The 22,141-nt window shown below is 38.9% G+C and overlaps 1 protein-coding gene across 1 annotated transcript; it reads right to left on the bottom strand.

Moving 5' to 3' along the window:
* Positions 1-17: 17 nt before the first annotated feature.
* MS4A7 (membrane spanning 4-domains A7) lies at positions 18-18,250 on the bottom strand. The gene is made up of 7 exons (XM_063095145.1): positions 18,104-18,250; positions 13,924-14,058; positions 11,932-11,988; positions 9,282-9,488; positions 6,344-6,445; positions 5,473-5,534; positions 18-81 (listed from the first exon to the last, which is right to left on the bottom strand). Exons 1-7 carry the CDS (start codon positions 18,248-18,250, stop codon positions 18-20), a joined length of 774 nt encoding a protein of 257 aa, XP_062951215.1.
* Between the last annotated feature and the right edge of the window lie 3,891 nt (positions 18,251-22,141).

Below are 22,141 nucleotides of genomic sequence, written 5' to 3'. Positions count from 1 at the left end.
TTTAGCCAAAATCATGGTCAACTTCTCCACCAGTGCCACATGGAGTCCTTGGCAATGAGCCCCTGGCTCCTCAACTCAGTCCTAGAACCACAGAATCACAGTCATTGAGTCATAGAGTCTTAGAATTCTAGAGCACACCCAGCTCCCTCCCTCCTGGGGAAAGATACAGTTATTCAGAGGTCTTACTCTCTTATTAGTTTGTTTATAAACATATGGTAAGCACAAGATAAATACATGGTATATACAAAAACAAGTCCCCATACCTATGTTCGTGATATATAAAGGAACTGAAATTTAGGGAATATCCACTGTGTCAGGCACTGTAGAAGGTATTCTGTTTGTTTTAACATGCATTGACATTTACTTTTTTAATAATTCTACAGCACTGAAACTAAGCAACAGAAAGATTAAGTTGCCCAGTGTCACAAACTAAGGGGACAGGGGAAGGAGGCACACACCTCTTGTCAGTCTCCAATATCTGTGCTTTTTTTCAGCATGCTTTCATCCTCCTTCAATAGGAAATTCCTGCTTTTCATTGATGAGTTTTCTAACTTATTGTTTAACCATATTCCTCTGTAGTATAAAAATCAGTAGTTAACTGTGAATCTCTTAATTTTTCCATCTTTATAAACCAAAGCATCTATTTTGGTCATTAAAGTAAAACAGCTTTGATGATAAAATTATATATATGTATATATATATATATAATATATATTATATATATATATATCAATTTAAGGTATGCAATGGGATGTCTTGACATACTACACATTGTTAAATGATTACCACAATGAAGCTAATTAACATATCCATCACCTCACATAGCCATTTCTTTTCTTGTGATGAGAACATTTAAAATCTACTTTCTTCATATTTTCAAGTTAAAAAAATCAGTAGTAAAGAAAATATAGGACTAGATGTAGTTGCCACTTTAATAGAGGATATTTTAGTTTTCAGGAAGACAAGTAAAACTAATTCTATTCAAGTCCTTCCTGGTTTAAACTATACAAGTACTAATTAAAATAACAAAAAAAAATGCCTTTTGGAATTTGTTTCCACTTTAGTCCTTTATGTTCCTATATTTGTTATTTTAACTATTAAATTATAAAGGTAAATCATTTCACAAAATCAAAAACCATATACAAACAGTATGTTGAGTATTTTCTAGTGTGTGGTGACCATGGATAGCAGAGTTTCTTAACCTTGGCACTGCTGACATTTGGGCCCAATAGTTCTTTTTTAGGAGGAGTTCTATGTATTCTAAGACATTTAGCAGCATCTCTAGCTCATTAGATACTAGTAGCACATCTCTAGTTGTCAAAACCAAAAATTGTCTCCAGACATTGTCAAAAGTTCACCAGGGAAAAAATTACTTCAGGTTGAGAACCACTGATGTATAGAAATATAGACTGTCTACTCCATTAATTTTTTCCTGGTGGAATGCCTCTTTCTTTTTTCACACCCAAACTTCAGAGAAGGTAGGTATTTCTCAAGACAACAGTTCCTGCCAATGTTTATTCAGGTAAATTTTAATTTATGTCTCTAAGGTGCAATGCAACATTTTACACAAAACGAAGTGTGGGGCAAGTTTATATTTAAATTCTAAGCAGAATTGAAAGACCATCAGAATTATGTGAAGTTTTATAAATTAGGCTGTGACAATAAAAGGAAAGCATAACCATGATGGTGCTGCAGCCACATGCTGCAAACAAACCACCTGCTTGTTACCAACCATTGTGATTATTTAGTGATGAAGGAATTACAACATTTTAACCATTTTCCAACCTAACATATTAATTTATTACTCATATATAGATGCTTTATTGCCTTTTGTTTACATTTTAGGAAATGGGATGGGAGTTTAGGTTCACTAATAGCACATATATGTATTTTTTTTTCTTTAAAATGATGGAAAAGAGCTGTCTTCATGAAGAATACCTGATTTTTTAGGATTGAATTGCTGATATTAAGCAGAAGAAGCTCATAATTCTATCTATCTTGGATATTTCAAAATGGACCTCATTTTATCTTTTCAACCAGGTTTTAGTTGTCAGCCTTTGTCTTTTCTTTCTGCTTTTGACTTTTAAGCTCCTCAAAGATAGACCTCCTAATATTTTAATCTATAAAATCAGGCCAGAAGGCAAGAACTAGACTATTCCATAGATAGGTGAAATGGCAGACTCTTCATGGGGCAGCTGTAAGTGATATTCTCTGAGTGGAAAGGGTATTTTATTTTGCTTTCAGCCTTCAGCAGACCACTCTTCCTTAAGGTTGATAAGTTATATTCAGCACTTAGTTTGTGCCAACATGGTTCTAAATAAAATGAGAAATTTACTTCCTCATTAAATTCATTCTTCTTCGTGTGTTACTATGACACCTTCCCAATAAACTTGGGAAATGGGTTCTATTATCATAAGCATTTTAAAGACAAGGAAGCTGAGGACCACCAATACCGCTGGTAAGTGGTAGAGCTGAAATTTGACCTTGGTTAAAAGTTGAACTTGTCTTGTTTTAGATTTCATGCAATAATCCAGTGTGTATTTGTTTTCTGCTGCTATGTAACTAATTACCACAAATTCAGTGGCTGAAAACAATATATTTACTATCTTACAGTTTTTGTGGGTCAGCAATTAAGGCATGACATAGCTGGTACCCTCTGCTCGGAGTCTTATATGACTACAGTCAAGGTATCGGCCAGGCTGTATTTTCATCTGGAGGCTCACTTGGGGCAAACCTAGTTCCAAGCACATTTAGGTTGTTTGCAAAATCTATTTCCTTGTGGTTGTATGACTAAGGGCCCTGGGTTTTGCAGGCTGGAGATAAGAGGCTGTCATCAGATCCTAGAGGACGCCCTCAGTTTCTTGCTTCCTCAGCATGGCTTGCTTGTTTCATCAGGTCAGTAAGGAGAATCTCTTACTTGAGTTGGGAGAGAAGATTGGAGAGAAATTGTGATAATGATCTGAGCATGTGTGGCTCAGCCACTGCTATTGGGTTACCTTTTGGGTTACATTTTTTTTTTAAACCACAAGGCAGAACTTGAAGTTCTAGTATGTATGTTAAATATCTGAAATATCTTCTTGGACTTGGTTCAAACCATCAGTCCCTTTTCTTGCCATGAGTTTATTAGACCTTCCTTTTAATGGTTCTTGCCTAATTGGTTGCCCAAACTAAATGTGGTAGTGTGGCAAAGTAAGGAATAAAGATGACTCCCAAATTTCAGACATTAAAAACTGAGTGAATAGTCATGCCATTTGTGAAAGACAACCTGGCCTGGCTGGGGAGGATCAGGGAATGATGGCAAATAAAGGATGCAGTATTCTTTTTGCATCTTTCATCAGTTCGGTAGACCAGATATATGAAGAACCTTTCTATTAACAGCAGAAAACAAAAAAGAAATAGATCCTGGAAAAAATATAAATTTATTGAATTGCTTGGCTGATGGGAAGGAGGGAAATCTCCAAGGTCCTCCACCCCCATTTAAAATACATGCACATTCTCACATATTTGCAAACAGACAAATAGGAACTGAAATCCTCATCAGGGAGTCATCAGTGTGTGCCCTAATGTAGCTTAAGGACTAGTGGAGGTAGACATACAATAAATAAGCAAAGAAAATATATGGTGTGTCAGATGGTGGTAAGTACTATGAAGAAAAATAAGCAAGCGATGGGAAGGAAGACCGCTATTTTGTGTAGGTTAGTGGGGGAAGAAAGACCTGAAAAAAGTAAGAAGCAAGCAGTGGAAATATTTGCAAGAAAAGCATTCCACATAGAGGAACCTGCAAGTGTAAAATTCCTGAAGAAATAACATGTCAATTGGTAGCAAAAAGATGAGTGTGACTAGAGCAGAAGAAACAGAGAATAGTCAGAAGGTCAGAGAGGAAATGAGGGATGAGATCCTATAGAGACATTTAAGGACGCTGGCTTTTATTTGGAATGAAATGGAATGGGTTCGAGAGACATGATCTGATTTTAGATTTAAAAAGATTCTGCTGTCTTCCATACAGAGAATATACTGAGTGGTGTGGGTGCCCTGCTGGTTGATCAGTTCAATAATGACAGTGTGGAAAGATGGACCAGAGTACTCGAGAAGTGGTGAGAAGCAATCAGCCTCTGGATTGATTTTGAAGTGAGACCTAGAAGGTTTGCATGAGAGGTTAGATAGGGTGTGTAAAAGAAGTCGAAGAGTCAGAATGACTCCAAGGTTTTGGGGAGATGACTTTTTTTTAAAAGAAATTTGACAATGTAGGAGTGACAGATGTGTTCAACAAGTAGACAGGAACAGAGAGACAGGAACAAGAGGTCAAAGGCAACTGTTTTTAAAAAATGTTTTTATTCACTTATAAGTAGAAATAAGAGGCCACAAATCATAACTGTATAGCACCAGCATCCAGATCAAGAAAAAGAACATTGCTGGGAACCCAAAGGCCCCCAGGACCCTTTCTAATTACTACCCCAAAGTTTAACTACTATCCTGGTTCTAATAGCATATATTGGTTTTGCCTGCATTTAAACTTTATGGTCATGGAATCATGCAGTACGTACTCTCTTTTATATGGCTTTTTCCCCCCTCAACATTATATTTGTGAAATTTATGTATATGGCTGCATGTAATTGTAGCTTGTTCATTTGTATTACTGTGCAGTACTTTACTGTCTGAATATACTTGCAGCACAATGTTTATTTGCCTATTCAGCTGTCTGTAGGCACCTGGGTAGTTTTCATTTGGGGACTATTAGTTGTATTACTGCAGTGACCACTTTTGTACGATTGGAAAACATATATATGTATTTCTGTTGCACATTTCCCTCCTGCATGAGACCCAAGGCCTAGACCCAGGGGGCAATATTAGGAATTCATTTACTGGATTGGTCATGTTGTTTTCTCTAATACAGTAATAAAGTTGATATTATTTTTATATGTCTAATTTCTTATTTGGTCTAGAACTTACATGGGGGAAAGCACAGTGATTAATTATAGTCTTTTAATCCAGATATTTAAGAATAAAGTAATTAAATTACACAGGAAGGAGCCATATATTTAAAAATAATTAATTAAAATGTTCTTACAATCCCTAATATCTAATATTTAAACAATATGAGCGTGGAAATAATACAGAAACAGGGGCTGCATAACCACACGACTTAGCCAGTTCTCACTAGCACTGGAGGGCACATTTTCTCTCCGTAGGTAGAGACAGATGAATCACTTTCTGCTCAGTTTACCCAGAGAAGCTTATAAAGTTTATCAGAAAGACTGGCTAATAAAATTTTACTGACCTGGGCTTTCAGGAAATTATTTTCAAGAGAAATAAAAAGACTCATAATGAAACTTCCTTTTCTTTTTTTTTTTTTAAAGTTTATTTCACAGTTTCTAAAATAGCTTAGATTTCAGGAAAGTCTAATTACTTTGTCATGAGCACTGAGTTTATCCTCCTTTTTTCTCTGAGACCAAGAGTTATTCATATCCAGACCTTGAAAAACTCTTTTTGACATGTTGGATATGATCTTGTGATCGAGGTAAGAAAAGTGCACTCTAGAAAAGATAAAATTCATTAGTACTGTTTAATCTTTGATTTTGGAGGGTTTTAAAAAAAATGCTTATTTATAACACTTCCCAAATTTTGTACAGTAGTAGTTCCAAATTTTATGTAGTGGTAGCTCTTCCAACTTTACCATAGCATACAATTGCAGCAATATTGATTCAAACAATGACATTCTCCAGCCTACTAATTGTTATACTGTTTTTAATAGCATCATAGTTAAATCATAATTCATCCAGACCCTATAAAAGTTTCCTTTTTTGCTGTAACTTTTAGAAGAAATAAAAATATTTTAAAACTGTAACATCAAGGGCGAAGAGAAGGTAAGGAAGAGCGCAGGAAAGCATGAACAGAACAGAGAAGTCCTGGTAAAATCTCATCACATTAGTAAGAAAATTTGGCTATGGAGACTGTCAAGGCAGGCAGGTGGCTGTGCTCATGATAAGAGAGGATGCAAGTTTTCATTCTTAGCCCTTTAGTCCATATGATTCTTTCTACATGTAATTTTATCCAAACCTTGGATCTTTCATGAGGGATTAGACTAGGTGGTTTCTAAAGCCAACTAGCTTCATATTAAGCAATTCTCCAATTGGTCTGCTGCCTGATAGAAACCAGCTGATCCCAGATGACCAGAGTATCCTCATAAAGGAGCCATGGAACTCTTTTATCACTATAAAAGTCATCTTCCACATACATCTCATGACCAACAATCGACTCCTCTTTCTGCTCCTTTTTGGTCCTGGATCATCATAGCCCAGACCTGGGACACAGCAGGTATCATGTGACGTATCAGCATACTCACCCCAGGGTTGCTGGAGTAGACCTGTTTCCACCACAGGACAGAAGCGTATGCAGCTAGTAAAAGCTCCAGCACAGTGAAGATAAGCATCACCACCAGAACACCCTGCAAATCAGGGTATGAATGGTTGGTAACTGTACACAAGCTAACCCTTGTGCCTGCCTGAGAGGAAACCGGGAGATGAAGGCTCCAGCAGTGGAGGGAATAAAGGACAGAGAAAATTGTTTAATCCTCTTTTCTTCTTTTTCAGATTTCTTAACAGAAGAAGGGAAATAAGCAGCATCTGTTTTATCTCAGAGCCATAGACATAATGTAATCCCATAGATTACATTATCCCATAGACATAATGGTATCCCAAGACGTAATGAAAAATAGGAGTAATCTGCCATTTATCTCTGGTTGCTTTTATTATTTCCTTTTTGTCTCTGGTGATTTTTATCGTCATGATGGTATTTCAAGGTGTGGATTTGATTTTGTTTATCCTGAAGTGATTGCAGAGCATTCTTTCAGTCTGAAAGCTCATGTCTTTAGTTAAATTCTGAAAATTTCTGGTATTTTATTTTGGCATGCTCTGTCTTTCCCATACTCTCCTACTGGAACTCATTTTAGATGTGTGTTTAATCTTTTCACTTCACTGTATCCTCCATTTCTTTTAATCTCCCATTTATATTTTCCAATTTTTTATCTTTGTGTGTTGTGTTCTGTGTGATTTAATCAGACCTGAATTTCATTTCACTGTTTGTTTCTTTGGATGTATTGAATCTACTGTTTAACTGCTCTGCTCAGTTTTTAATTTCAGAGACTGTAATTTTCACTTCCAATCATGCTATTCAGTTCTTTTTCAAATCCACTTCTTGTTTCTTATTGTACTGTTCTTTCATTTTGGTTTTAATTACTTTTTTATATCTTTAATTATTGAAAATATATTTTCATGATAGCCTTGTTCAAATTATTATCTTCAATTCTTGGGCCACTAACTTCATGTTTGTTATACCATTTTTAACTTTATTCCTTATTATATTTTTATTACTTGATAATTTCAGTGTATAGGTAGTGGTGGTAGTGGGTTCTTTGATATGCAGGACTCTATAGTTGGGTTTATGAATATCTTCCTAAATGGCAGTTCAGGTTTGATTCTGCTAGAACCTTAGGAGTTTCACAGATCCAGGAGCAATTTTTAAGTTAATCCCTTTATTTGAGGATCCCCTATTTTATATGTAATTATGAATTTGGATACCATACCTGAACAAAGCTTAGTGAGCTGATGGCAGGCTTTCTTAAAACTTTTTGGGATGTTGGTCAGAGTCTTCCTTGTCTTATATTTACAAATTTGATAAATATTGTCTCAGATTCCAACATTTTTTGCAGGGTCCTCAATGTGAGCCCCTATGAGATTGAGGAAACTCAAATCCTGTTATGGGCATTAAAACTCCATGATCCTAGCCTCTAATACCAATGCTCCTATCTAGACTTCTCTGGTTTTCTGGTCTCAGCTCTTGTTTGATGATTGGACTTTAGGATCCTTCTTAGCTTCCGGAACCAAAGACTCCTTACTTCCTTGATTTCTTTTTTTTCCACTCCCCTTTCCTCTCTTCTTCCAATCTTGGATATATATTTTTAATTTTTAAAATTTGTTACTTTTGTCCAGGTTATTCCAATGTTAATTAAGAAAGAGTGGCCTTTGGGGTCCACTTGGTCTGCCATGTTGCAACTTGTCTGATGTTGCAGGAGGTCCTTTTTGGCTCTTGTTGTCTAAGAGTGGAAGGCAGTTTGATGTAATGAGATTAGTTTTTCTTAAATTAACCCCCAATATCTCATTGTGGAGGATGTCTTTTCCACCCTCATTACTTTATCTGATGTCTGTCCTGCACAAGGGTTATACTATTTCCTGGGCTCCCTCCTGCTGATTTCTAGCTAGATGGGTCTCTGTGCTCTTACACTTCCTCAAGCTCCTGGATCAAAGGGGTTGCTTTTGGCAACCTCTGGGCTCTATGGAAAGACTCACAGGAGGCTGTGAGTGCAAAAACTGCACACGTTCTCTGAAATTTGTGAGACAGACAGATCCAAGGGAAAGAGAGAGAGATATTGCCTTGTCTTCCCCTTGCTCCTACTAGGAAAAGTCACCCAAAAAGGTCTTTCTTCTTAAAAAGCTACAGGTTTATGGTTTTAACACTGTGATTCTACATTTAGACAATTGACTATGCCAGGGTTGTCATGTTCAGCAGGTGGTGACCATGAAATTTGGGGGAAAAAGGGCAAAAAATGCTGCCCAGAGATGTTGAAATTTCTGCTAGGAGTCAAATCCTTCGGTAAGCTCTCTCCCCCTCCTACCTCCACTTTCTGCCACCTCTTCTGGGCCAAAGTGTGATAATTATATGTTTAGGCTTAAGGTTCAAGTTCTGTGCCTAACTTAATGTAGCATAAGCAGGCATGCACTTGAAGGAATTAAACACCACATGGCTTCTCCCAGTCCCAAATTCACTGATGATAAGAAAACAAGCATTTCCAAGGAGTAGGGGCTTCCAGCCCCAGGAAAGGGAACCAAAAGAGATAATCCCAATCTCAGATAAAATCCAAATAAAGAAAAATATTTCTGCCTGTGTTGAGGAAAAAAAAAAAAATGCCTGTTGAGCAAAGGAGGCACTTTGAGAGTTAAACCCATTGAGATTGGCATATTTGTCATTTAAAAAGACCACTGAAGGGTTAGACTCTCCACTGCCCTTCTTGATTTACTTTTTTGACTTTATACAATGCAACCCTCACATTGTGCAGTCAGCTGACAGGCCTCTTTCAGCCATGTTTTTTTTTTTTTTCTTGTTGTTTTTCTGTCTGCCTCTTGGCATTCAGACTAACAGGACTAAAAACTGCTGAAAAAACAGATCATGCAAAGGAGCTACACTGAGGTTTCACATGACAGGATATTTAATCTGAAATTACTTACTGTTAGACTGGCACCATCCAGGATACAGTCCTTGACTTCATATATTGAATTATAGTACTCTGAATAAGGCAATGAGGACAGAAAATTTTTTTCTGAGTCACAATGTTGAGAGACAGTCCCCAGGTCCACCAGGCTGTCAGTGAGGAGGAAGAAGCCTGCTCCAGCAGCAATGGAACTCATTGCATTTGAGGTCAAGCTGCTCAGAGCCTGAAAGAAAAATTTCATGTTGGGCTCTCATCGCAGAAGCAGCACATGACGCTATTATCTCTCTGACCATAGTACTGCAATGGTGCTTTTTTTGGTCTATTACTGCCTCTGACCCACATGCTCCTAGTGAACAGAGATTGTGTTTTATTCATCTTTGTATCACTCCTCACTATTTAGTTTACCACATGATATAATTAGCAAATGCCTTGTTAAATGAGAGAATGCACAAATAATTCCTCCTGGGGGAGAGAGGTTCTGGCCCCTTGACTCTCTACAGCACTGAAGACAGAGACAGTACTGCTTAGGCCACTGCCAGTACCTCCTGACTTCCTCAACAGCCTTAGAATTATTCTATTGCCTTAAGGACTTTTAGAATATGGCCTTTGGTCCCCTCTGGGAAACCTAATCTATGGCTTTGCCTTAAATAAAGGAGAAGCTTCAGAGGAAAGGTGAAAACAAACTGGAGAAATTGGAATACCTACCTGAAGGGTGATCAAGTCTATGGAAACATAGCATATACCTTCAATAGACAAGTAATTGGCCTTGAATTCACAATCAATTCTTGTTCAATATGAAAATCATATACCTTCAATTTCTTTAAGTAGCAGGGCAAGAAGCAGAGGTGTGTGGGTTAAGACCCTGTGGTTCTCTACTCACTCACAAAAAAATTATCAGACTGTAGCCACTTTCCTCACAAACTTTGTAGGTGTAGGAAGCAGCTAAGGGCTTTGCTCCTCTCAATAGCGACCTTTCCCTTTGCCACACACCCACAAAGGTGACTCAGGGAAAAACCACATCCCGACTCAGGAAGATACAGGGTCTGGCTAGCCACAATGAGGACACATGGATGGTAGATGAGGTTGGCATATGCTCCTGATGATTGAAACTGCAGTTTAAAACCCAGGACTAGGGCACAGGGTTTTGAAGAGTTCACAGCATTGGATGGGGTCAGATTTCTGGGCTTGGAATTAGAAAACCTGAACTCCCCTCCCAGATCTGTCACTGGCCTGTCTGTGTGCTTCAATAATCTCCTCCCTATTCTGGACTTCAGTTTTCTCATTTATAAAATGTGGTAAATGAACATGTTAATTTAAAAAGGAGCTTTCTAAGCACTCTAAATACACAGAAAGGGAAATCTGTGCTTGGGATGACCTGAAAACAACATGGGCCCCACATATGGCCTCTATTGCCCACATGGTAGCTTTGGGCAGAGACACTGCCTGTTCAGGATACTCTTCCTTCAGGGACTCAGCACATGAAGCCATATAGCTACAGGGCCAAGGTAGAAGAGGGCAGGACAACCATCCTTTCCACCATGCAGTATCCTCCAGTGATGCTTGGACAGAAAAGAGCATGTGCTGAGAGCCTGGCCCAGAGCCTGGCATATCAGTCAGTGTCTTTGCAAATGAATCATCATATCCTGGGACAGCCCCTTACCCCCAAACTTAGACTAGGATGCAGGAGATGGTGTGGTGAATGTGGTTCTCATAGGCCTGAACCACCTGCAGGTAGGTATTCCAGCTCTTGCAGTTTGCTTCTGCCTTTCTCTGAAGCTTCCCTTTTATGTAAGAAGCCATAGATTGGGTTTCTCAGGAGGGACCAAAGGCCATACTCTAGAAGCACTTAAGGCAATAGAATGATTCTAAGGCTGTTGAGGAAATCAAGGGAGATATAGAGAGTGGTCCAAGCAGTTCTATCTCTGTGTTCTGTGCTGTGGTCAGTACTAATGTCACACACCTCCCCCTACCCCTCCCGCTCCATGTACCTTCTACAAACTTTTACAGACAGGACTCAAGTTTTGTTACTCTCCACCTTACTTTGAACTGATCTTTTTTTTCTTGGGTGTCCAATTATCAAGAGGGGATTTTTTGGATAGAAATAGTCTCCTCTAGCTCAGAAAGAGATTCCAACATCCTCTTCTGGACAGGAGAGGAGGAGAGAGGATGAATGCCTTCCCACCCTGCTACTTGACTGGATGAGGTTTATTTCAGTTGCTTTGATAGTGGAAATTTAAAAATATATCATGGACTCCTTTCTGATCCTGGTGTTCAACCATTCTGGTCAATGCCTTGATCATTACACATTGAATAGATGTATATCACAGTATATCCCATAAATATGTACAAATGTTGTCAATTAAAAATAATAATAAAATAAATTAAATTTTTTCCCACTTTTTAAATAACTGAGGTAAACCTCTTCCAAGCTTGGAATATGATACAGGAGAACCATTTTGTAGAGGAAGGAGCACTGGTCTAGAAAGCAAGAAATTTAGGTTCTATAATGGTTCTACCAATGGACCAGCCAGGAGAAACTGGGCTCCCTAGACTGTTCCCTAGACTTAATTTCCTCCAACTGTAAAATGAAGATTTTGAAATAGAAGAATTAACTCTGAGGTTCCTTTACTTCCAACCAGCTGAGATTTGATGGTCCTCATACTTACAAAGGGCTTAGTTGATTTTTTCCCAGAGATGATTGAGAGGGATCCGGTAATGGCAAACTGCTCAGAAAAGAGAAATGGTCAGATTGGTTTTCTTGTGGAAATGTGGCCACCATGTTACTGTCAATCACTCAATCAAAAAGTAATGTTGGAAAACTTTTAGGGAAATAACTCCACAGGAGTGGTGTGGGTTCATATGGATAGAGAGGCCCAGTTTCCACCCTTAGGACATTTACACAGACTTTGAAGAATAGGCAGAGGCACAGACAATTTATTTTAGTGGAAATCACTAGGAGCTGAGGAGGCCTGGAGAGATGTACAAGGGAGTAGGAGGGTGTTTATAAATTCAAGGTTGAAAGAGAGAAGGTTGAGACAGAACAATGACTTGAAGGGATAGTGATATGGGAACAGCTGACAGAAAGGAAAGAGACTCTGATGGGGCATGAACTTGAAGCCATTGGTGTAGGCAGCTTGAGTCAGACTGGGGATTGAGGAAAGTGGGAAAAACAGGGTCAGATGTTTAGTTATTATCAAAGAGCCCCAGAAGTCAGTTTTTGAACCTAGTGGTATTAAGGATCCAGCTGATGGAGGGAGGATATTCTGAGAAGCTGAAATGTGTGTTAAGCCTGTAGCTTGGGTATTGGGTAGTCATGGACAAAGAGGGTCTAGCATGAGCTAATGCTAGTTTCCGTAAGGGAATGTGGAGCTCACAACCACTGGTAAGATAGAGAAGTCAAGGACAAATTGTGCTTAAGGACAAATTGTGCTTGAGGGTAGGAGCAGGGCCTACTTGCATGGCTGCTCAGTTTGCGTCCACTCAGGGACTGTATCCATACAGAAGTGGTGACTTGGTATAATTCATCTGCCCAGAATGTATGCCTTTTTCTCCTTTGTACAGGATACTACATGGAAAAGAAATGACCCTTTGTGGGAGCTATGATTCTGCCGTGGCCACTCTCAGAAAAAGATCCATTGGGCCGTTCTTCATGAGCCATTAGGTGGAAGGCAGGAAAAAGAGTTTTTTGAATGCTCCGGATCATCACTGAACATAGCAAGAGTGCCCCTGCTTCCCATGAATCTCACCAGTACTAATCTAAATCCCTGCAAACAAGTGGCATCTACGGGTGTTTCTCACTTTATTGCTTAAAAATGGTCTTCTCACTCTCTACCTGACAAGTGGATTATTCTTAAAATAGAGGGAATCTGCCGTACTTTGAATGTGTCACCTCCAAATCCATGTGTTACAAACTTCATCCCCATTTTAACAGTGTCAAGAGGCTAGGGAATCTCATTATGGTATTTGAAAGGGTGAAGCCTTTAAGAGGTGACTGGATTGTGAGGACTACACTCTCTCGAATAGATTAATCCATTCATGGAGTAATGAGTTATTAAAGGGGTGGACTGGTGGCTTTATAAGGAGAACACGTGGAAGAACGCTTGTCATTCTTGCCATGTGATACCCTGCATTGCCACAGGACTCTGTAGAGAGTTCCCACCCAGAAGAAGTCCCTCACCAGATGTGCCCCCTCTTCTGTGAACTTCCAGCCTCCAAAACTGTAAAAAATGTTTTTTTTTTCCTTATACACCACCCAGTTTTAGGTATTCTGTTATAAGCAATAGAAAACAGACTAATACAGAATCCAATGGCCTTATCAAAGCCCCAAAGAGGGATGTGAAAACAATCTTCCACTTTTCTACAGTTAAAATGTATAATGCCAGGTAAAAAATACTGTACTGGGATACCCATGGTATTACCTTCCTCTCTTGCCTCCTGCCCTAACCAGCCCCTCCCTGGGATGTTCACTCAGGAGAACAGATTGAGTTCCTCTTCTATTCTTCTTGAATGGCAGAGACATGATGTGGGATAGTAACAGAGGGAAGAGGTCTTGGCCATCTACTGCCTCACTGCCTCTTGAGGACTGAGTCACTCCATGACTAAGCACCCTGTTAGCATTTATAAAGCATGGCTGCTCTTAGAGATGCCCCTGTACTCACACAAAGAGCTCCTACAAATGGGTATCCAGACATCAAAATGGTGGAAACTGCTGGGTTGAAGTGGGAGGAATAGGTGGCAGAAACCAAAGTGGCCCCCAAACTTGAAATCAACAGGCAACATAGGATCTGGATAGTCTACAAGAGACAAAAGGGGAAATTACAGGACATATTTTAAATAGATAAAGGGGATCATCTGAATTCACATTATGAATTATAAAGTATAAAAATATGTTATAATTTGTTATATTAAAAAGGAAAGAAAAAAAGGGTTACAAGGAGCCAATAGGCATGCTCTACGAGAAAGTTATATATAACTAACCTCTTTTCTTTTCTGCTAGGATTATTAAACTAGCAAATCAGGAAATGATCATATGCACATTGTATTTTTAAAATAAAAATATTTATTTTATTTGAATGTTTATTTAAATATTTAAAATATTTATCTTGAAAAAATATTTGACAATTTTGTTTGTTTGCTTTTTTATAAAGTAGGTGGAGGAAAGTTGTCTGAGCAAAAATCCAGTTAGGTGCCTTAGAGAGAGAACAAACTTTTCAAGGAGTGTTAATGAAGAGCTCAATTTCAATTAAAATCAAATAAAGTAGGAAGTCCCTAGCGCTGTAATTCATCTTATTTTACTTATCATTAAATTTTAATAAGTATTATTTTTATGACAGCTATTACAATTATATTAGTCTCCATTTGTGGAACAATTTCTATGTTCTGGGCACTTTTCACCTCCTATTTTTTGTGAATGAGAAAAATGATCCTTCCAGTATGAGGTGCTCTCAGTTCCTTGACCTCTTCCCAAGTATCTTGTCCACATTTCCTCAGAAATACACTCCTTGAGTCCTACCTTGGACCTTATCAAAACCAAAGCAGTAAACCCACCTTTTGTCTATGCTTCAATCATTACCTCCCATACTCTAACCACCATTTCTAATCTTTCCATATCACTCTCTACGACTCTACCTTGACTCTGTCTTTAACCTCACCAAGACTCATAGATAACATCCCTTTTTCACAGAACCTTATTTTTTTTCAATACACTCACTTCCTTCCCTACTCAGCCAGGATGCCGTAGTTTACTCTCTCTCATGAGCTCCCTCAACAGTCTTGCCACCATCTCCCTGTAGCATACTTTTCATGCAGACTGAAAGAGTGGTTTACTTGTAACTCTCTGCCCATTTGCCTACTGTATACCTGCATCCAGGCAGCTGACTGAGGCTGGAAACACACATCCTCACCCAACTAGGCTTATGACCATAACCACAAATGGACTGTCAATGCTGCCTAAAAAGTACATGATATTTGTTTCTGCCATTGGAGAGGTCATGCACATTATTCCTTTACAGACAAATTCCATGGAAAGTAAGATGGAGTTAAGAGCAGAGTAATAGGACCTGAGGCCTGTGAAATACTGGAGGCATGATACAAGCTATGTAGGGCTTCGTAGGCTGTTTCTTAAACCGACTTTGCTTTTCATCCTGAACAAAAAGTAAAGATCATTGGATTATTTTTAGCAAAGAGATGACATGATCTAACTTACATTTTTAAAAGATCTCTCTACCTGCTGTGTTGAGGATAGATTGGGAAGAAACAGGTCAAGGAGATCAGTAAGTAGGATATTGCAATAATTCACATGTCAGATGATGCTGACGTGAAAAGGGGTGTTGATAGTAGATGGAATGAGAAGTAGTTGGATTCTAGGAAGTTGAAACCTTCAGGGTTTGCTGACGGTTTGACTGTGGGTATAAAAGAAAAGGATGAAGGTTTCCTTCAAGGGTGTTGGTCCGAGCAACTGAAATGCTGGAGTGGACACTGATCTGAGATGGGGAATATTGTGTGAAGAGTGGGTTTGCGGAGGAAGATCAGGATTCTGATCTGGGACAGGTTAAGAGATGTCCGGCAGACGTCCAAGTGGAGATGCTCATAAGCTGTTGAATATCTGAGTCTTGAGTTGGGAGGAGAGATTCAGGCAAGGAATGTAGTTTACTTTCTCCAAGTCATAGGTGAAGATGATATTTAAAGCCATATTACTAAATGAGATTTCCATTGGGGCAGATATAGAAACAGAATAGAACCAAAGACTGAGCTCTGGAGCACTCCAAGTTTGGAGTCAGAGAAATAAATAGAGAATAGTAAAGAAGGTATAAAGGAGAAGTCAAGGAGGAAGAAGGAAAACCAGAAGAGCATGATGTTCAAGAAGCCAAGTGAATGAAATATTTTAAGTAGGGGAGAATGGTCAATTGAATCAAACACTTCTATTAGTTCAGAAAAGTTAGCAGTCGAGACTTGGATATTGGTTTTGTAATGTGGGACGGGGGACAAATACCATTGATTATGATAAAGAGAGAACATTACTCAAGATAAATTAGAGACATTGAGTTTCTGTTCTTCAGAGGAGTGTTGATAGGAAGATGAGTAGTGAAATGGCGCATTGGCTGGAAGATGTATGAAGTTAAAAGCATTTGTTTTTTGTTTTGATATGGGTGAAATTGCAGTAAGGTTCTGTGCTCATGGAATTGATCAAAAGTAACTGGAGATGTGTGGTAACTTACGGAAAACCTCTCTAGATTGCCTCAATACTCTTAGCATTATAGGAAACAAGGTAGTCGATGAAGAATGAGGACATGGAAGAATCATTATAGGTTTGAAGGAAAAGAAGGTCTGGAATAGTTTTCTGGGGTAGTAGGGAAGTGAATGGCTGATAGAAATATCATGTACTTTTCAGGCTGCATTAACAGTCCATGTGGGATTATGATCAAATCTAGAGGTGTGTGTGTGTGTGTGTGTGTGTGTGCGCGCGCGTGTGCACATGTGTGTGTGTGTTTTTTGCCAGAGTCAGCTGCCTGGATGCAGGTATAGAGTAGGCAAATAGGCAGAGTTACAATTACACCACTGCTTCAGTTTGCATGAAGAGAAGAGGGCAAGACTGTTGAGGGGGTTCCCAAGAGAGTGAACTGTGGGATCTTGGCTGAGTAGGGAAGGAAGTGAGCATATAAAAAAGTAAGGTTTTGTGAAAAAGGGGTTGTTATCAATGAGTCTTGGTGAGGTTAAGGATGGTTAGAGTTAATGTAAAGTCATAGGGAGTAACCTAAAAAGGTTAGAGATGGTTAGAGTATGGGATGCAATGACTGAAACATAGATAAAAGGTGGGTTTACTGCTACTGGTATTGATTAGATCCAGGATAGGACTCAAGAAGTGTGTACCTGAGGAAGGGCAGACAAAATGCTTGGGAAGAGCAGGTCAAGGAACTGAGAGGACCTGGTATTGGAAGGACCTTCAACATGAATATTGAAATAGCCAAGGCTTGTGATAGAGACTGTACTGGAGGGAGTGTCAATGATGTAAGTCAGCATCTTAAGGGGGAAAAGAAGGCAAATGATCTGTGGGAGTTATTCACCTAGTAGGATGGCATGAGATTCTTAAATGGGAGCTTTTAGAGATGAGAGAAAAAGATTGATCTGGAAGTAACCATGAGAAGCAGATGAGATAACCACTTTACTTCCATACCTGGGGGTGAGAGTTAAAGTGCCCTTAGGAAGCAGTGCCCTCAGGAGCTAGATTTCTGTTTGTACAATACATAGAGAGCTCTTTAAAAAACTGGGGGACAAAGAGGATAATGTTGTTTACTGACCCTGAATTCCGGAAGGTACAGTTGGACAGGTTTCCAAAGGTGAGAATGCATAGGACTTGGGTCTAAAAAGGGGGTATTCAGAACCATATGAAGATTAAAGTCCTGGATATGATGGATGATGACCTAGGTCCCTTGGGTGTCTTATAGTTACTCGTGTGAACGGGGAGAAAATGGTAAGATTAGTCCAGATTTTCTCACCTCAAAATGTTTGAAAAATAAGCTCAAATAAGATGTAATTTAATCATACTGAGTAAAATCATACAGTTAAATCAAAAATTTCTGTCGTACTAACGACAAATTGGGAGAGACCAATTTGTTAATTAGGTAGTATTCCCATGGAAAAGATCTAGTGGTTTTAATTAGTTTACAGAAAGGCCTGCGGAGGACATAGTCTTCCCATAAAGCTCTGTGTCGTGTGCCGATTAGCCTGGAGTCAGCCTGAGAAAAGTGAAAGATTTTCCCAGATCTACTGTAGATCTGCAGTCTACATACTTACCCAATGTATTTCCTCAGTGCTCCCCTTACAATCAAATGAACTTACCCCAAGAACTGTGGCTTCTTTTTGCAGACCATTCTGCAGGTTATCTTCTTTTTGGTAGGTATGTTCAGGTTTCTCTTTTTTGGGGATAATGATGCTCTTCAGAGTGCAACTGTCAAAAGCTCCCTTGGCTTTGAGCTGTAATAGCATGATGCTGATGATGCTGGAAGAGGTAGTGAACTCAGTTAGTTCCCAAGGTTTGGCTTAAGGCATAAACCTCCCAGGGACCAGACTTTGCAGGAATTTAAGATTTTTCTTCATTATCCATAGGGTGGCCTGCCCCTTAGGTACAAAACAGAATGTAGGGATCGGGGGAGTGTTGGAAAGCTAGCATGCTTGGCACAGTTCATCCACTGTGGAGAAGAAACACATCACTGGGAGAAAGCTAAACATTTTGAGGAGTCCCACAATTGAGAGGTGAACAATTTGCACAAAACTTGCTTTGCAGCCCTGAGTGTGTATGCCCACTTTCCCTCCAATAGCCCCTACCTCCAGATTCCCTTCCCTACCCACTATGTCTCTGTTTCATCTGTGATACATTCCCACACAGTATCTCCCAGGATTGTACCTTGATGCTATACCTGCACTGCTCAGCCCTCTACTCTAGTCTTCTAGATCCCGTTGAGATGTTTGGTGAATGTTATTTCACTTTCCTTCTCTATAGGAAGAGAACCTGTCCCATTCAGAATATCCTCCCCTTGCTTACATTGGCTTAGTAATTATTACTATGAACACTTATCTTACTCCTGCTAAATTTTAGGCACTAGACCTGTAGCTATAATCCTTACAACAATCCTGCAACTTAGATATTATTAAATTCATTTTACACATTAGAAACTCAGAACTAATAGCTTCAAGTGATTTTCATTAAATGAAAGAGTCACACAATACACTTAGCCTGGCACACAGAATGTGTTTAATGCATAATAGCAAATATAATTATTATTAGTCTGTGTTTGCATAACTGACAAGTACCTGAACTGAGTCTATCTGGCTCGGAAGTTTTGATCTCTTTCTCTACATTAATTCTCCTAATCTTTCTCTTCCTTCCTAACACTGGCAGTTTCAATGTAGACTCATGGAGCAGGTCGTCTGCCATCCACCAGCTCAGCAGCATTGCTAGGACTCTATGGTGTCAGCAGCAAGGCTCAGCTACTGGAATATTACCCAGATTTGCTCTCAGCACATTTTCCCTCCCGAAGGCCATAGTTTGGTTAAAGCTTATGATCATCTGAAGCTACCACGGTTTTGCTCCCTGATGTTTTGCCTCAATGTCTTGGTGTTTTTGGAATGGTTCCGGCTCTCTTGGATGGACTGCGTAACATACAAAGACTGGAAAAGTCACGCAGAATATCATTACTAGTCGGGAGCTGGCAAAGTGTTCTGGTATAGGAGTCTGATGCCTGGACATTAAGGGCATGGTCTTGGAGTCCAGCCCTATGCTTGTATCCTGTATCCACCAGTTACTACTAAACTCACCATAGGCAAGTTAGAGCAGCTACTTCACAGGTTCACAGTGAAGGTTAGATGAGATAATGCATGTAATGGGCTCAACAGAGAGTGGGGCACATGATAGACTCTCAGTGCATACTAGTTATATCTGGTACTCATTGAAAATTCAGCTTTGATAGACTAGCTGGTCATGGGCAGGTTATTTCCCCTCATTCATCCTCAGTTTCATTTTCTGTAAAATAGGGATAATGATACTATCACAGAGGGCTCTTGTGAGGGTTTGAATGAGGTGATTGTCTTTTGTTGTGCTTATCTGAGTTTTATGAGGTGCTCTATAATATTCAATAAATGTTTATGACCTCCACCTTATTTCTACTCCTAGCTCTGTGCCTTAGTTTGGTTTTTCATACTCTCTGGGCATCAAGTACCTTATCTGAAGAATTATTAAAAATAAAAGTCTCTTTGTTTGAGGAGCCAATTTTCTTGGAATTTTGAAATCTGGGCGGAAGTATGGGCGAGGTTACATGAACCAGAAGGGGAATAGTGTTGACATAGAATCCCTGCAGGGGAGCTGGGGTGAGGATGTTAGGCATAGTCCAAGTCCCTTCTGCTGAGCATTTCAGCACATTTTTAAAGCCAGAGAACTGGAAAAAGCATTAGGCTTGGAGAGATTCTAGGTTTAAAAATCAAACAGTAGTTCCTGATAAAATGATAGCAGGTGATAGATTTACTGGGCACTCACTGTGAACATGGAACTTTATTAAGAGCTTTGCATGGAGTCTCATTTAATCTACACAGCAGGTCTCAGAGACAGGTGTGGTTGTTACCTGAATTTTGAAGATAAGAAGAATGAGGCATAGAGAAATGAACTAGTTTGCATGAAATTGCTTATCAAGTATGTAGTAGAGGCAGTATTTGAACTCAGGACATCTAATGCTGGAGCTCTTCTATATCCCCTGTAGGTTTGGGTATGTCCATCTAGCTGTACCTGATCCTCAGCCTCTCTATTCTTCCTGCTTTATAGCTGTAGCATTGGCTGCCACCCATTAGTTCCATATCCACCCCTATGGACATTTCTGACCTTAGGGAACATGGGTTTCCAGAATTGGTCCCATACTGTGGAAACTTGGCTTCCGCCTTGCTCATTGAGGTTTAATAGCCCAAATATGCCAAATGGATGCCTTCATACTCGTCTTAATAATCTCCTCCTTAGTTCTGGATTCCTTCCTGTATTTTTGAGGTCTCATACCCAAGGACTGCAGGATATGCTTGGTTCTAAGCCTGAAGCTAGAATTTGGAAGCCCTGTTGATACTTTCTAGCTGACAGCCTGTCTGATATCATGAACATTTATTTTCTTTTGTTATTTTTTGTTTGTTTTGTTTAAAGGAGTGCGTAAAGTAGCAATTTAGTAACAAAGGGAATAAAAATTTGAAGAAGAGAACAAAAAAGTTTCTTAGCTCTCAACTACCATGCAATAAGTACTGTTTTATACAAGGGTACTTCTAAAGTTAGTGGAAAAATTGAATTAAAAGTTAACATAAATCTTTCCATAAACTTTTTGAAATACTCTCATATATGCATATCTTTTACATTCTTTTTTCTCATTTCTGGTACTTTGTCTCTCTCATGTCCACACACATTTATGACTTTTAAACAGTCATTCTTATCTATGCCATTTAGAACCCTTCTCTTTGCACTCAACATTATTCTGTGAACATCTTTGCCTAATGAATAGATATGATAAAATATCCTAAATTTAAAAGCCAAATGGCAAATGCTGACGTATGCCACCACATATAAGAACCTTGAAGACAATATGCTAGGTGAATTAAGCCAGTCACAAAAGGACAAATATTATATGATTCCACTTGTATGAGGCATCTAGAGTGCTCAAATTCACAGAAAAGAGAATGGTGGTTTCCAGGGGCTCGGGGATAGGGCAATGGGGAACTACTGTTTAATGTGTATGAAGTTTCAACTTGGGAGGATGAAAATGTTCTGGAATCGGACAGTGGTGATGGTTGCACAACAATGTGAATGCACTTAATGTCACTTAAAAATAGTTACAATGCTAAAATTATGTTAAGTATATGAGAGTACTTCAAAAAGTTCATGGGAAGATTTGTATTATCTTTCAATTCTATTTTCTCGTGACCTTTTTGACATATCCTCGTATTTTATCACAACAACAACAACGACAACAACAACAACAATAATAATAATAATAAAAAGCCAAATGACATGTTCAAATGAATAGTTGTTTCTAGATTTATTTAATCACTCTCATATTTATGGCTATTTAGGTTGTCTCTCTCTTTTTTTTAACCACTATGAGCAATACTGCAATGAACATCTTTGCACTTTTGTGGTGCCTTATCTATTCAATTATCTCCTTAGAGTAACATATAGAGGTCGATTTACGGAATTTAAAGCTATGATACTTGAATTTTGACACATATTTCTACATTTTAGGCAGAATTCTGTATAACCAAGATATTTTATGTTTCACAAGAAGTCGTCAGAGTGATGCCATCACCTCCAAACGCCACACTCACAGAGCATGCTTTGACCTTCCATGTCCACCAAGT

The sequence above is a fragment of the Cynocephalus volans genome, chromosome 4 (genome assembly GCF_027409185.1).
Source record: "Cynocephalus volans isolate mCynVol1 chromosome 4, mCynVol1.pri, whole genome shotgun sequence".
Taxonomy (NCBI): Eukaryota; Metazoa; Chordata; class Mammalia; order Dermoptera; family Cynocephalidae; genus Cynocephalus; species Cynocephalus volans.
The sequence above is the reverse complement of the archived record's forward strand: the minus strand, read 5'-3'. Positions and strand labels throughout refer to the sequence as shown.

Bases quoted from the DNA above. Each gene is read 5' to 3' on its own strand.
- MS4A7 (XM_063095145.1), bottom strand. From the start codon at position 18,250: ATGCTATTACAGCTCAAAGCCAAGGGAGCTTTTGACAGTTGCACTCTG. The intron at 11,989-13,923 runs GTGAGTACAGGG...TTTTCTGAGCAG, and splicing joins CATTTGTAGGAGCTCTTTGT to TTTGCCATTACCGGATCCCT. The intron at 9,489-11,931 runs GTAAGTATGAGG...TTTTTCTTTCAG, and splicing joins AAAAATCAACTAAGCCCTTT to GCTCTGAGCAGCTTGACCTC.